Source organism: Xenopus laevis, chromosome 4S, assembly GCF_017654675.1.
Source record: "Xenopus laevis strain J_2021 chromosome 4S, Xenopus_laevis_v10.1, whole genome shotgun sequence".
NCBI lineage: Eukaryota > Metazoa > Chordata > Amphibia > Anura > Pipidae > Xenopus > Xenopus laevis.
This window is the reverse complement of record NC_054378.1, coordinates 889,464-903,320: the sequence shown is the minus strand read 5'-3', so window position 1 is coordinate 903,320 and position 13,857 is coordinate 889,464. Positions and strand designations below refer to the sequence as shown.

At 41.2% G+C, this 13,857-nt stretch overlaps 1 protein-coding gene across 1 annotated transcript; it reads right to left on the bottom strand.

Annotated features, from left to right (window-relative positions):
- Nucleotides 1–1,292: 1,292 nt before the first annotated feature.
- On the bottom strand, nt 1,293–4,449 carry cd248.S (CD248 molecule S homeolog). The gene has a single exon (XM_018259968.2). It carries the CDS (start codon nt 3,844–3,846, stop codon nt 1,621–1,623), a length of 2,226 nt encoding a protein of 741 aa, XP_018115457.1. The 5' UTR covers nt 3,847–4,449; the 3' UTR covers nt 1,293–1,620.
- Nucleotides 4,450–13,857: the final 9,408 nt, after the last annotated feature.

Here is a 13,857-nt window from a genome sequence, read left to right as displayed (position 1 = left end):
CATAATAATGTGTGATGCTGCAACACTGGCAAACATTATGGGGCAGATTTATTAAGGGTCAATATTAAAATTTAAATTTTCTAAATTTTTTTATGGTCAAAACTCTCACTTGTGATTTGTCCAAACTCAATTCGAGTTTTAATTCAAATTTCAAGCTTTATCACACTTATCACACTTTAAAAACTCAAACAAGACTATCCAGGGACCAATTTGAACATGTTATTAGCCTTCCTGACATTCGAGTTTTTTTTGGTGAAAAAACTCGAATCTAATTTGATTGAATTGATTTGACTTTACTAGTCAGTACGAGTTTAAGAAGAATTGAAGAAATTTGATGCATTGGCACACATTTGGGCAAAGGGCACCTTCACACACTACTGTTCATTGGTTTCATCAATGACAACAAGAAAAACCTAAGAAAACAACGTGAGAGTGAAATATAGTCAAATTTATCTTGTGAGTTGACTTCATTCATTCATTTTAGGACAGTGTGTCATTTAATCCATGAAGTCATTGCATTTTGGGGAAAGGGTAAAATAAAGACAATAATTAGTGCAAACGATATAAACCAAAGGTGTTTTTAAAAGCCTAAAGTTGCAGTCACCTTACTGACCTGCCTCCTTAGAATGGTCCCACCAACGTTACAGAAACATGAAATATTATACAGCGTTGGTTTATTTCAGAGACCAAGTGACAATGGAACCATTTTAGCTTTAATTTCCTTAAAGGAAAAAATTTTTCAAAATGAATCAGTTAATAGTGCTGCTCCAGCAGAATTCTGCACTGAAATCCATTTCTCAAAAGAGCAAACAGATTTTTTTATATTTCCTTTTGAAATCTGACACGGGGCTAGACATTTGTCAATTTCCCAGCTGCCCCATGTCATGTGACTTTTGCCTGCACTTCAGGAGAGAAATGCTTTCTGGCAGGCTGCTGTTTTTCCTTCTCAATGTAACTGAATGTGTCTCAGTGGGACCTGGATTTTACTATTGAGTGCTGTTCTTAGATCTACCAGGCAGCTGTTATCTTGTGTTAGGGAGCTGCTATCTGGTTACCTTCCCATTGTTCTGTTGTTTGGCTGCTGGGGGGAAAGGGAGGGGGGTGATATCACTCCAACTTGCAGTACAGCAGTAAAGAGTGACTGAAGTTTATCAGAGCACAAGTCACATGACTTGGGGCAGCTGGGAAATTGACAAAATGTCTAGCCCCATGTCAGATTTCAAAATTTAATAAAAAAAAATCTGTTTGCTCTTTTGAGAAATGGATTCCAGTGCAGAATTCTGCTGGAGCAGCGCTATTAACTGATTCATTTTGAAAATTTTTTTTTTCCCATGACAGTATCCCTTTAAGTGCCTTATAGCCCCTGTAGAATGAAATGGATATTTACTATAGGTAACACTGGAATAAGGAGTAATTTTGAACTCGATGGAGTTACATAGGGGAAAGAACAGGAGGCAAAATGAAGAGCGGTATAAAATGGAGCTGACACACTACTTCATACATAAAACCTAGATACAGCGCTCCCAGGTTTACCCAAAACTCTGGTTTAGACAGCAGATGAGGGAAAATATTACACATTCCTCTAACTATTCTTATTTATAATGTAATATTGGTCTCCTTTCAAACAGCTGCTTGTGGACATTGTGTTTCTCCAGCTGTGGGGGCGAGGGCTTTCTGAGGTCCTCCTCCAGTCACCCAGTGATAACAGTCAGTGACACTACAGGGTTTTGTTTGTCCTCCACATCGGGTGCAGTAAACAATGGCAAGTGCCAACATAATCACCAGGAAAACACAAAGGGGGACCAGCAGTGCCACAATCAACCACCGGTTTTCCCTCTTACCCTTAGATTCCTGAGGTGGCAGAGGGGAAAATGAGGGAAGTACTGGAGATTCCACCGCAGAGTTATTGAGCTGGTGTCTTGGTGGAGCCAAACTATTGTCTATTGCTACATTCGGCCCCAATGTGCTTGGTGGATGGTTTATATTTTTGTTTTCGTCTAATGATGATGGGCCCGTGGTACTTTCCCATGTGGAACGTTCTGTATTTTCTTTAATAGGGTTAGCAGGAGTGACTGCTTCTATGACTTCAATAAGACTGACTTTGTCTGTTGAGAATTTGACGGTTGTAAGCTGGTCTGCCAGATCAGAAGAAGCTGTAGATGAGCTCATTGATGTGGTAGGGGAATCTGTTGTCTTTTCACTATCATATTTGTCTGCAACTAATGTGTTCTGTGCTGGCAAAGCTGTGATAAAGACAATGGGATCTCTCTCTATTCCAGGCTGCTTTTGTGTTGTTGGTACCACAGGGTATGTCACCTCTTCCCATTCATCTAGCGGAGTCATGGTAGTGTCTATGATAACTTCAGGCTGAACTGTGGCATCCCAACTATCTACTTGTCCTGTCAACCCATATTTACTATCTGCATTATCTCTGGACTCCCATCTATGTTTGCTTCCTCCGGTGGCTGTCTCTGATATACCCCACTGTGTCAAAAATCCTTCCCCTTCAACCTCTCCTTCATACCATTCATCCTCCTCTTCCTCACTCGTCTCCTTAGATGTGCTGAAAGGTGCACCAGGTTCATATCTAGTATCTGTGTGCCCAATAGGCTTACAAGTCACCCCATCTGCATCCAGCTCATAGCCCTCACTACAGAAACATTCAAAGCCACCCACATAGTTAACACACATCTGTTTGCATACCCTGGCAATCTGGCATTCATCTACATCCACACAACGACTAGGCTCATCTTCTAGGACGGAAAATCCAAGGTCACAAGAGCAGACATATGAACCTGGGCTATTCTGACAAGAATGCTCACATGGTCCTTCGTCACCTTCTTCACATTCATCAATATCTTCACAGTGATGCCCATCAGCAGCCAGCATGTAGCCCTCTGGGCATATGCATTGGTATCCTTTGCCCTTTTCAAGGTCTAAACAACGGTATTGACACGGACATCCATGTACTGTGTCATGATCCTCAAAGTTCATGTCATCATCCGACTCACAGGAATATCCATCCAGCTGTAGACTGTACCCTTCATGGCAAGCACAAACACCTCCCTCCCCACAAAGCTGTTGGCATTGACTACATTGGTTGGGAGTAGTGTGACAAAGTGGCTCATTTACGTTCCATCCCACAGTACCATCTTCCTTCAACATGCAGAGTACAGAAACATCTTGTTTTTGCCCGTCACATGACACAGCTGCCACTGAGCCAAAAGGAAGACGGTCAAGCCAAGTACCATGATAGCCAAAGGGCACAGAGTAGCGGACAGAACCTTCAGACAGCGCTGGGCACATTCCTTGGTAGCGGAATTTGCACACAAACCCATCAACAGGCAAAGTACAGGTACCTTCCAGCCATTTGAAATCATCCTCTGGCTTTTCATAACCCAGACCTATAGCCACACAGCGGGGGGCTGAACAGGAGCCAGGGGGCCCCAAAGATACAAGCTGAAGGGCCCAATTTGTAAAAGCAGTGTCTTGGTCTCCAGTAGTCCAGGTGAAGCCACGTAAGGGCTTTTGTGGTGCACACTGCCTAGGTTGACGCTGTAGCCCAATCCAAAACCTTAGCTGGAGCTGATCCACATCACCACGTGATTTTGACGAAGAGGTGAGAAGTTGCTCAACTAAAGCCGCTTCTTGGTCACTTTTCACAGTGGCTAAATTTCCTCCACGCTCTTTACAGGCTTTCCAGGAGCTCAGAAAACCAGTCCGTTGGTAAAACAGTGCGTAGCAAGAGTCACCTGGACCACAAAGCGCATCATGCTCCCCAATCTCACCAAAGGATGACAATGGAATGACAACAAGAAATAGAAGGATGAACTGAAAGGGGATCATTTTCTTTCTCCTGGGATCCTGCTCTCAGGTTTGTTTGTCAATGTGTCAGTATCGTAGTCTAGTCTGTTAGAAGCAACGGTTTCCAGTAATTATCCAGCAATTATCCAGCAATGCTTTGTAATATGTTCTTTGCTGAGCCTTTCGTTTATTTTTAGTTTATGAAGTTTATTTTGCCGAGTGAATTGGCCTCTTCATACAGACACTTCTGAAATATCTTGTGCGAGTGATTGTAATTTTATCCCTTTTCTCCTTCTTCCTTTCTCGGTAAAGAGGTTTTGTCTTTTCTTATCTTCTCAGCTTGTCTCCCTTCAGCCTCTGCAGTGATTTATGAACAGCTTCTTCCTCTCGTGGACTCACAATGTTTGAGGCTTTAGTCTCTCCTCTCAGTTACTTTTTCTCTCTTATGCTTTGCTCTCTCCTTCTTGATCCTTTAGACAGAGGCTTAGACTCAAATGAATGGCTCAGTCTATCTGATGTCTCCAGATTTGGGAGGGAGGTCTTTCTCTCCCACATGTTCAGCTTACCCCTTCTTCCAACCCCTTTTCATCCTTCTATGGACAAAGTTTGTTTCTATCTTTTTTTTTTCTCTTTTCCTCTCCTCTCTTTTCCGCCTGCTTTCAGACCCCTTGAGATTTAACAAATATTTCTATTCTGGCAGCAGCAGGGAACAAGGGGAGGAGGGATGAGAGAGTGAGAGGGGGATTTAGTGGAAGGAGAATCATAAGAGAAATTGATAGAGACGTCAAAGAAGGAATTAGGGGGATTCAGTGTCGGACTGGGCTGGTGGGACACCAGGAAAAAACCCGATGGGCCCTGGACCCGCTGGTCCAGACCCGGCCCCCCCACTGCTGGGCTGCTTTAGCGCTTTTACTCGCATGGGCGCATTTCAGCATTTTTTTCCATGCGCATGTGGTTTTACATGCATGTGCCTCACTGCAGTCTTTCACGCATGCGCGTTGGTGCGGTTTTTTGCGCATGCCGGGAATTAATCGCTCGGAGGGGGCCGCTGGGAACTGCCAGGAGGGCCCTTCATTGTGCAGCCCCTCGGTGGGCCCCAAAGGCTCCAGTTAGACCCTGGTGGGATTAGATATAGATAGATAAATAGATAGATGATAGATTGATAGATAGATAATAGATGGATATATATATATATATACTGTGTGTGTGTGTTTATATATTATACAGGTATGGGATCTGTTATCCAGAATGCTCGGGACCTGGGGGTTTCCGGATAAGGAGTTTTTCTGTAATTTGGATCTTCATGTGTTAAGTCTACTAAAAAATCACGTAAACATGAAATAAAGCCAATAGGCTGTTTTTGCCTCCAATAAGGATTAATTATATCTTAGTTGGGATCAAGTACAGGTATAGGACCTGTTATCCAGAATACTCGGGACCTGGGGGTTTTCCAGATCTTTCCATAATTTGGATCTTCATCCCTTAAGTTTACTAGAAAATCATATAAACATGAAATAAAGCCAATAGGCTGGTTTTGCCTCCAATAAGGATTAATTATATCTTAGTTGGGATCAAGTACAAGCGACTGTTTTATTATTACACAGAAAAAGGAAATCAGTTTTAAAATGTTGGATTATTTGATTAAAATGTCTATGGGAGACGGCCTTTCCGTAATTCGGAGCTTTCTGGATAATGAGTTTCCAGATAACGGATCCCATAGCTGTACAATATGCTGAAAATATTGCTCTTTCACAGCTCTTTGTAATACGGATGTGTTTATGGGGTGCCAAGTAAAAGTATGTAGCCCTAAAATGCCTTTAATTCTGAGCTGTCTCAGATTCTACTGTAATAGAGTTCACCCCCTGCTGTATTTTTACAGGCATTGTCACTTGTTTATTTGTGTTCCCTGGGACTAACATGTTCAGGGTACTTTTTCTTGTTGTTTATTATGCTGGATAAGGTTTATAATAGTTGGAGTATCAAGTCCTGTACATATTTATGCTGCTCATTGTTAATATTACAGGTGAAAGAAATTGTAGCCTCCTGCTTCGAGGGCCAAACAATTGGATCACTTCGGTGCAAAATCAGGTTGCTGGACGGGGAACACATCAATTATTCAATGCTGTTCCCCCCCGACAGAATTCTTACATTTCAATTGGTCGGCTGGACCAGCGGGGCCAGGGCCCACCGGGTTTTTTCCTGGTGTCCCACCAGTCCGACACTGAATCCCCCTAATTCCTTCTTTCACGACTCTATCAATTTCTCACGGGCAGATAAACTGACAGTTTGCTAAGGTAAGTGTCCATAGATATCAGATAGAAGCGTAAAAAGGTAAAAGAAAGGAAATGCCATTGAAAGTTAAATTATAGATGAATATACCAATTCATTCTTTTGTTTTTCTGCTGTAAAACCTTTTCTATGTAGAACCGATGCAACTCTTCACTTGTCCAATACAAATCGGGGCCCATTCATTAACTTTCGAGTGAAGGAATTGAAGAAAAAATACTTTGGATTTCGAAGTGTTTTTTTGGCTACTTCGACCATCGAATGGGCTACTTCGACCTTCGACTTTGAATCGAATGATTCGAACTAAAAATCGTTCGACTATTCGACCATTCGATAGTCGAAGTACTGTCTCTTTAAGAAAAAACTTCGACCCCCTAGTTCGCCATCTAAAAGCTACCGAAGTCGTTGTTAGCCTATGGGGAAGGTCCCCATAGGTTTGGCTAACTTTTTTTGGTTGAAGGATAATACTTCGATCGATGGATTAAAATCCTTCGAATCATTCGATTCGAAGGATTTAATCGCTCGATCGAATGATTATTCCTTCGATCGTTCGATCGAACTATTTGCGCAAAATCCTTTGACTTCGATATTCAAAGTCGAAGGGTTTTAATTCCCCAGTCGAATATCGAGGGTTAATTAACCCTCGATATTCGACCCTTAATACATCTGCCCCCTCATGTTTGTGGGCCGGTCTATTAAAATCCTTAAAGTAAAAGGGTTGTTTTATTATATTAAAATATGACATAAACATTAAGGGGCCGATTCACTAAGGGTCGAATATCGAGGGTTAATTATCCCTCGATATTCGACTAGGAATTAAAATCCTTCGACTTCGAATATCGAAGTCGAAGGATTGAGCGCAGATAGTTCGATCGAACGATAGAAGGATATTCCTTCGATCGAACGATTAAATCCTTTGAATTCAATGATTCGAAGGATTTAAATCCAACGATCGAAGGAATATCCTTTGATCAAAAAAAGTTAGCCAAGCCTATGGGGACCTTCCCCATAGGCTAACATTGACTTCGGTAGCTTTTAGATGGCGAACTAGGGGGTCGAAGTTTTTTTTAAAGAGACAGTACTTCGACTATCGAATGGTCGAATAGTTATATGATTTTTACTTCGAATCCTTCGATAGTCGTAGTTGAAGGTCGAAGTAGCCCATTCGATGGTTGAAGTAGCCCAAAAAAAACGTCGAAATTTGAAGTTTTATACCTTTGAATCCTTCACTCGAAGTTAGTGAATCGGCCCCCAATATTCAAGTGTTTGCAAGCGTTTTTCTTCAACAGCTCTCCAGTTTGGAATTTTATCTGACTATTAGGGTTTGTTTAGCTTGGCAACCAGTGGTTTAATGAGAGACTGGAGAATAAACAGGAGAGGGACTGACGAGAAACATAATAAGAAACTCAAAGTAACAATAATAATAGAATCGTAAGCTCACAGAGCAATTGCTTTTTTGGCTGCTGGGGTGACTTGGCACAAGATGCAGAACAGAAAGGCAAATAATACAAAAACTATAACCAAAACTGAATGAAAAGCAATTGAAAAGTTGTTAGTAATGGGACATTCTATAACATAAAAGTAATGGTAAAGAATGGAGTGTACGGGCTCTATGTCATGTAATGAAGAAGGGTTACATATGGCTAACGGGCCTCTAGTCGGATCATTATACAAAAGGCGAATGTTCTCTCTCAGCTATTGCCGCCATTATTGAAATGTTAGTCCAATTGTGCACGACCCACATCAGGTTTAAGAAACAGAAAACAATATTTGAAGAAGGAGCTGAAATGAAGAGGAAAGCGGTTGTGGAATTTGCCTCTAAGGCAGAATTAAACTTGATCCTAAACGATTGTTTCAGTTGTGGAAGTCGGCAGAGAATATACAGGCCGGTAATTGATTCCAGATGGAAATAACTAGAGCACTTACCAGACTATTCCAGGGCACACAGGACACATTGAAGCTTCTCTGTCACCCCAACATTGTGTAATTGTGTGTAAGGGATAAACTGATCCAATGATTGTCCAGTCCATTTCAATGAGCATTGCCTGCTAGTGTTTTGTCTGCTTAAAGGAAAACTATACCCCCCAAACAATGTAGGTCTCTATTAAAAGATACTGAGTAAAACAGCTCATATGTAAAACCCTGCTTCATGTAAATAAACCATTATCATAATAATATACTTTTTTAGTAGTATGTGCCATTGGGTAATCATAAATAGAAAATTGCCATTTTAAAAAATAAGGGCTGCCCCTGAGATCGTAAGATTCACTGTGCACACATACAAACCACATGTAAGGTCACATGAGCCAATTAACAGACAGAGTTCTGCCTTTTGCTTCCTCACTTCTTCCTGTTACAGTTAGTGTTGTAGTATTTCTGGTCAGGTGATCTCTGAGGCAGCACAGATAGAGTCACGAAATGGGGGTTCAAGGCAAGAGATGTAAAAGGGCAATATTTACTTAAATATATATTCCAGTTTGGTAAGATTCTTTAATATGTCATTCAATTTGATATAAACTATCGGTTCTTAAGTATTCATTTTGGGGGTATAGTTTTCCTTTAAAGGATCCAGCCATAGCCAAAGACTTATATTAAATGGAGTCTGTCCTGATTTTTATGATGTCGTTTTTATTTCTAAATTACACTGCGAATAATTGACTGTACAATATAAAATGTCATTCCTGAAGCAGCAAGTGTATTTAGTTGTAATATTGGTGTGTAGGTGCATCTCAGCTCATTTTGCCTGGTCATGTGATTTCAGAAAGAGCCAGCACTTTAGGATGGAACTGCTTTCTGGCAGGCTGTTGTTTCTCCTACTCAATGTAGCTGAATGTGTCTCAGTGGGACCTGGATTTTACTAATGAGTGTTGTTCTTAGATCTACCAGGCAGCTGTTATCTTGTGTTAGGGAGCTGCTATCTGGTTACCTTCCCAACTTAGGTAGATAAGTGTGAATCTGTCAGGTGTGTTTAGCTTGGAGTGTGAGTGCCAGTGTATGTGTGTGTGTGTCAATACCACAAAAAATGGTATAAAATATGGAAGAACTTCAAATGAGGGGATGTAAAATGGAGGTGTCACTGTATAAATCCATGTGTAACTACTAGAGGGAATAACATTGTACAAGCCACTGACTAGTAATTGTTAAGAAAGTAGAAAAGAGCAAGTGGCAACCGAGGAGTTTGTGTCACTAGTAGAACGACAATGTTATACATGTGCAACACTCACTACTTTATATATTTATAGAAATGATGTTGTTTGTGTGGAAACCAAAATATGGACACAAGTCATTTGTTTAATATGTTTTCTATTTTCTGCAGACGCCCATGAGCCAGTGGAGCCTGAAGCCTGACTTGTACCAGAGCAAAATCAATAAACCCAAAAAGCTTCATTTAGGATCCCATGACAACTGCCACATTTATATAAACACACACACACAAACACACACACACACACGACTAATGAAAGGTCATTATATAATCATTCTTTTTATAATGACATATTCAACAAAAATTTTCCAAGTAGCTTCCTAACAAACGTCTTTAACAACTGGTTAAGATCATTAACTGTGTCAGAGACAGACAGTATTAACCAAAAACCTAATTGTTATGACACACTCAGAAGCCTCCACCAAGTTCCCTTCCCTCTGTGGCCAATATTTCTATTACCTTCAAGCTTCTCACTATGGGGCAAATTCACTAAGATGCGAAGTTGTGCCAGGCGCAACTTCGCCGCACTTCGCCGCACTTCGCCAGGCGTAGTTTCGCCAGTGCTCCGCAAATTCACTAAAATCCGAAGTTGCGCACAGGGGTAGCGTAAGGTTGCAGAGTTGCGCTAGCGTTGATTCGCTATATAAAGCGAAGTTACACTAGCGAAGGCTAATTTGCATACGGCGCGAAATTCAAATTTCAATGGAGGAATACGTATCAGCACTACAAATGCCTGGGAAACCTTCAAATCTGCAAATAAATTTTTTTATTTTGCCCTACACATGTGCCCACTGTCTAGGTAAGTTGCCATGAGTCAGGAAATGTAGGGGGGGAGGAAGGGGAGCCCCAAAAAATTTTCGATCTTTTTCAGCCTATCACCCATCATGTAGAAAACACGCCAGCGTTTTTTGGGACTTAGAAAAAATTGACTTTTTTTGAAACAATCCCTATCTACTCTATTGCGCTTCGCCAGGTCTGAGGTGGCGAAGGAAGTCTAGCGTAAAAGGTAGCGTTCAGTACACTGCGCAAGTTAGTGAATTTGCGTAGTTTCGTCGCTAGCAAAGATTCGCCTGGCGTAAGGTTGCGAAGTAACACTAGCGAAACTACGCCAGCGTTCGTTAGTGAATTTGCGCAGTAGCGAAAATGCCAAATGCTAGCGAATTAACGCTAGCGTTCGGCGCTTCATGGCTTAGTGATTTTGCCCCTATGCGAGAGATGTCCTACACAGGATGACAGACCAAGATATTTCTAATCCTCTAAATCATATATGGAAAGGAGCTAATACCACACACTCTACATCCTCTATTCACAAACTTATTAGGGTAACCCCAGATCCCTTGTTAAATGATACCCCCTTTGGGAAATGGTCAGAAGCTACAGAATATCAACCATCACCGCAACTGACGTTGTTAAACTTCATTCTCATTCTATGAGAACAATACCATGTAGCCAATACCAGATCATGGCCCTACAAATACTACACCAATCCTACGTGACCCCCCTAAAGAGATACAAAATGGGCATATTACCCAACCCAACATGTCTGAGATGCTCTGGATCAGATGCCACACTAATGCATTGGATATGGTCTTGATTAATACACTTTGGTTAGACGTATACAAATACTGGCAGTCATTAACCAAGCAAACATTTGAACCAAATTATAATGCCATATTCTCAGTACAATCCTATACAAAACTCTGGCCTTTTACTCCTCTATAAACTTCCCATGTTATCAAAAAACATTATAAATATTGACAATCTGTGCTCAGAGAGGCTGGCAAGGACCAAGGCTTTTTGCCTGTAGTATTCACCTTAGAGTCATATAAGGGCAGGGGCACACGAAGCTACTGGGGGAGATTTAAGTTGGCCTTAGAAGTAACAATTACGATCTTTCTTGGAAAAGATGTTTGTTTCAATACACACGTGTAGAGCTGAATAGTCAGATATAGAAACAATAGAATTCTACCTGTATCTGATGATTCAGCACTAACAATGGCCCATGTTTGGTTCCCTTCAAAGGCACCCGATCAAAATGTTCCGTCCAGTCCGATTGACGAGCCGACTGATATCCAAGTCTTCTGCCTGTTTCGGTCGGCTCTTTTCCCATCACCGAATATGGTATGAAATTAGTTTTGTACAATATTATCTGTGCGTCTAAGGCCTCCTATAGTTACCCAGCGACAAATCTCCTCTTCTTTGGGGCAACTAATCTCCCGAACTGCCTCCCGCCGGCTAGAATGTAAATCAGCTGCAGGATGCCACTCGGAGCGCTTCGATTTCCAAAGTCGCATGAAGTTTTCTCGTGAGGCAACTTCGGAAAACGAACTGCTCCGAGTGCCATCCTGCTGCCGATTTACATTCTAGCCGGCGGGAGGCAGTTTGGGGAGATTAGTCGCCCTGAAGAAGAGGAGATTTGTTGCTGGGCAACTAATCTCCCCAAATCTGAGCGTGTGTCTCTGCCCTAAACTGGCCATACACTGATAGCTCACCAAAAATGTTGATCTTGCCCCATTTGGCCACCAATGCATTGAATCAAATCATCAGCGGTTCTGTAGTTTGTCCCAGGCCAACAATCAGATGATAGGAGTAGGGATGCACATTTTGGATTCGGCCGAACACCTGAATCATTCTCAAAAGATTCAGCCGAATACCGAACTGAATCTGAATCCTAATTTACATATGCAAATTAGGGGTGGGAAGGAGAAAACATTTTTACTTGTTTGGTGACAAAACATTTCCCTCCTCGTCCCTAATTTGCATATGCAAATTAGGATTTGTTTCTGCTGGGCAGAAGGGTTCAGCCGAAGGAAGGATTATTGGGAGTTTAAATCCCCCGGCTGGGATTGGATTTCAACAACTGCACATTGATTTTTCTTGATTTAACCTTACCTGAGAATTGTCTTATTGACAGTCTGGGCCTGTGCATGTTCTCCTTCTTCCCTACCAACATAAATATGATGAGGGAGCTCTAGAAAAATCAAGGCCACATTAACGTAATGGTTTGGTCCAGAGCAAAGATCAACTGGAAAATTCCCACGGCCCAACAAATATCTGGCAGTAAAACAAGCCTTTCCCTTCTTAAACACCCACAGATTTGTGTATATTACAACTGTCGGCTTTTTCTGCCTCCAAAAAAAAAGTAATTATTATAAAAAATATATTGCTGAACCAGAAATAATGTAATTCGTTCTTAATTTTAGCATTAAGGGACATTGAAGGTTAACTTCCTAGCGCAGTGAATGTTAAAGGGATACTGACATGGGAGAAAATGTTTTTTTTCCAAAACACATCAGTTAATAGTGCTGCTCCAGCAGAATTCTGCACTGAAATCCATTTCTCAAAAGAGCAAACAGATTTTTTTATATTCAATTTTGAAATCTGACATGGGGCTAGACATATTGTCAATTTCCCAGCTGCCCCCAGTCATGTGACTTGTGCTCTGATAAACTTCAGTCACTCTTTACTGCTGAGTAGAAGGGTGAATTATATGTCAGAGAGGTAACAAAGGTTTTGAGATTACATGATAATAGATTCCATGTAACGGATGTCAGCAATCCAAGAGATGGATGAGACTGGTAAACCCTGCTGTGCATAGTCTATAGAGGTCTTGGTGCAACAGTGCATATATACCGTATATACTCGAGTATAAGCCGCCCCGAGTATAAGCCGAGGTACCTAATTTTACCTCCAAAAACTGGGAAAGCTTATTGACTCGAGTATAAGCCTAGGGTTAGAAATGCAGCAGCTTCTGGTAAGTTTCAATCAAAAAATTGAGGGTTTCTGCTCCTATTGGAGGTGCCGGCGTCTCGTTTTTGGATGCCGGCGACCATTCTTGGACGCCGGCGACTATTCTTAGGCGCCGGCGACCGTTTTTGCGCTTGACCCGAGTATAAGCCGAGGTGGAGTTTTTCAGCATATTTTGGGGGCTGAAACACTCGGCTTATACTCGAGTATATACGGTATATATATATATATATATATATATATATATATATATATATATATATAAATATATATTTTGTGAGACCCACTAAAACTTATACAGCAGCTTCTGTTGGACATATAAGGAAATCAGTAAGGCAAAAATAGGCAACAATGAATTCCATGTTCTGTACAATAACACTGGGTGTCTATCTAGTGATAATTAGGCTAAATATTTACATGTAGTTACGTTAGCCTTGACTGCAGTTTGTAAGGCAATGTATTGTGTCCTATGTGGATACTCTGGAATCTCCGACAGTGAGTAACAAAAGCCATGGGACGGCCAAGCTCTACCTCAACTCATTCCTGTCTGGCTGACGTTGGGAGTTGTAGTACAACACAAACATGGAGCTACTTGTCCTCTTTATGTTCTATATATCATAATAATGACTGGCTAAATATAAAATGATTGATTAATCATAATACAGAATGATTTGTTCAGACTTCCTAGCGCTGTATTTAGGAGAAATATGTCACTTGTTGCCGACATTTGGAAGCGCGTGTATCAAAGGTCGAATTTCGAATTCATGTGAGTTTTTAGAATTCATGTGACTCCCCTAAACTCTCATATATTCAAA

Coding starts and splice junctions, on each gene's coding strand:
- cd248.S (XM_018259968.2), bottom strand. CDS start 3,846: ATGATCCCCTTTCAGTTCATCCTTCTATTTCTTGTTGTCATTCCATTG.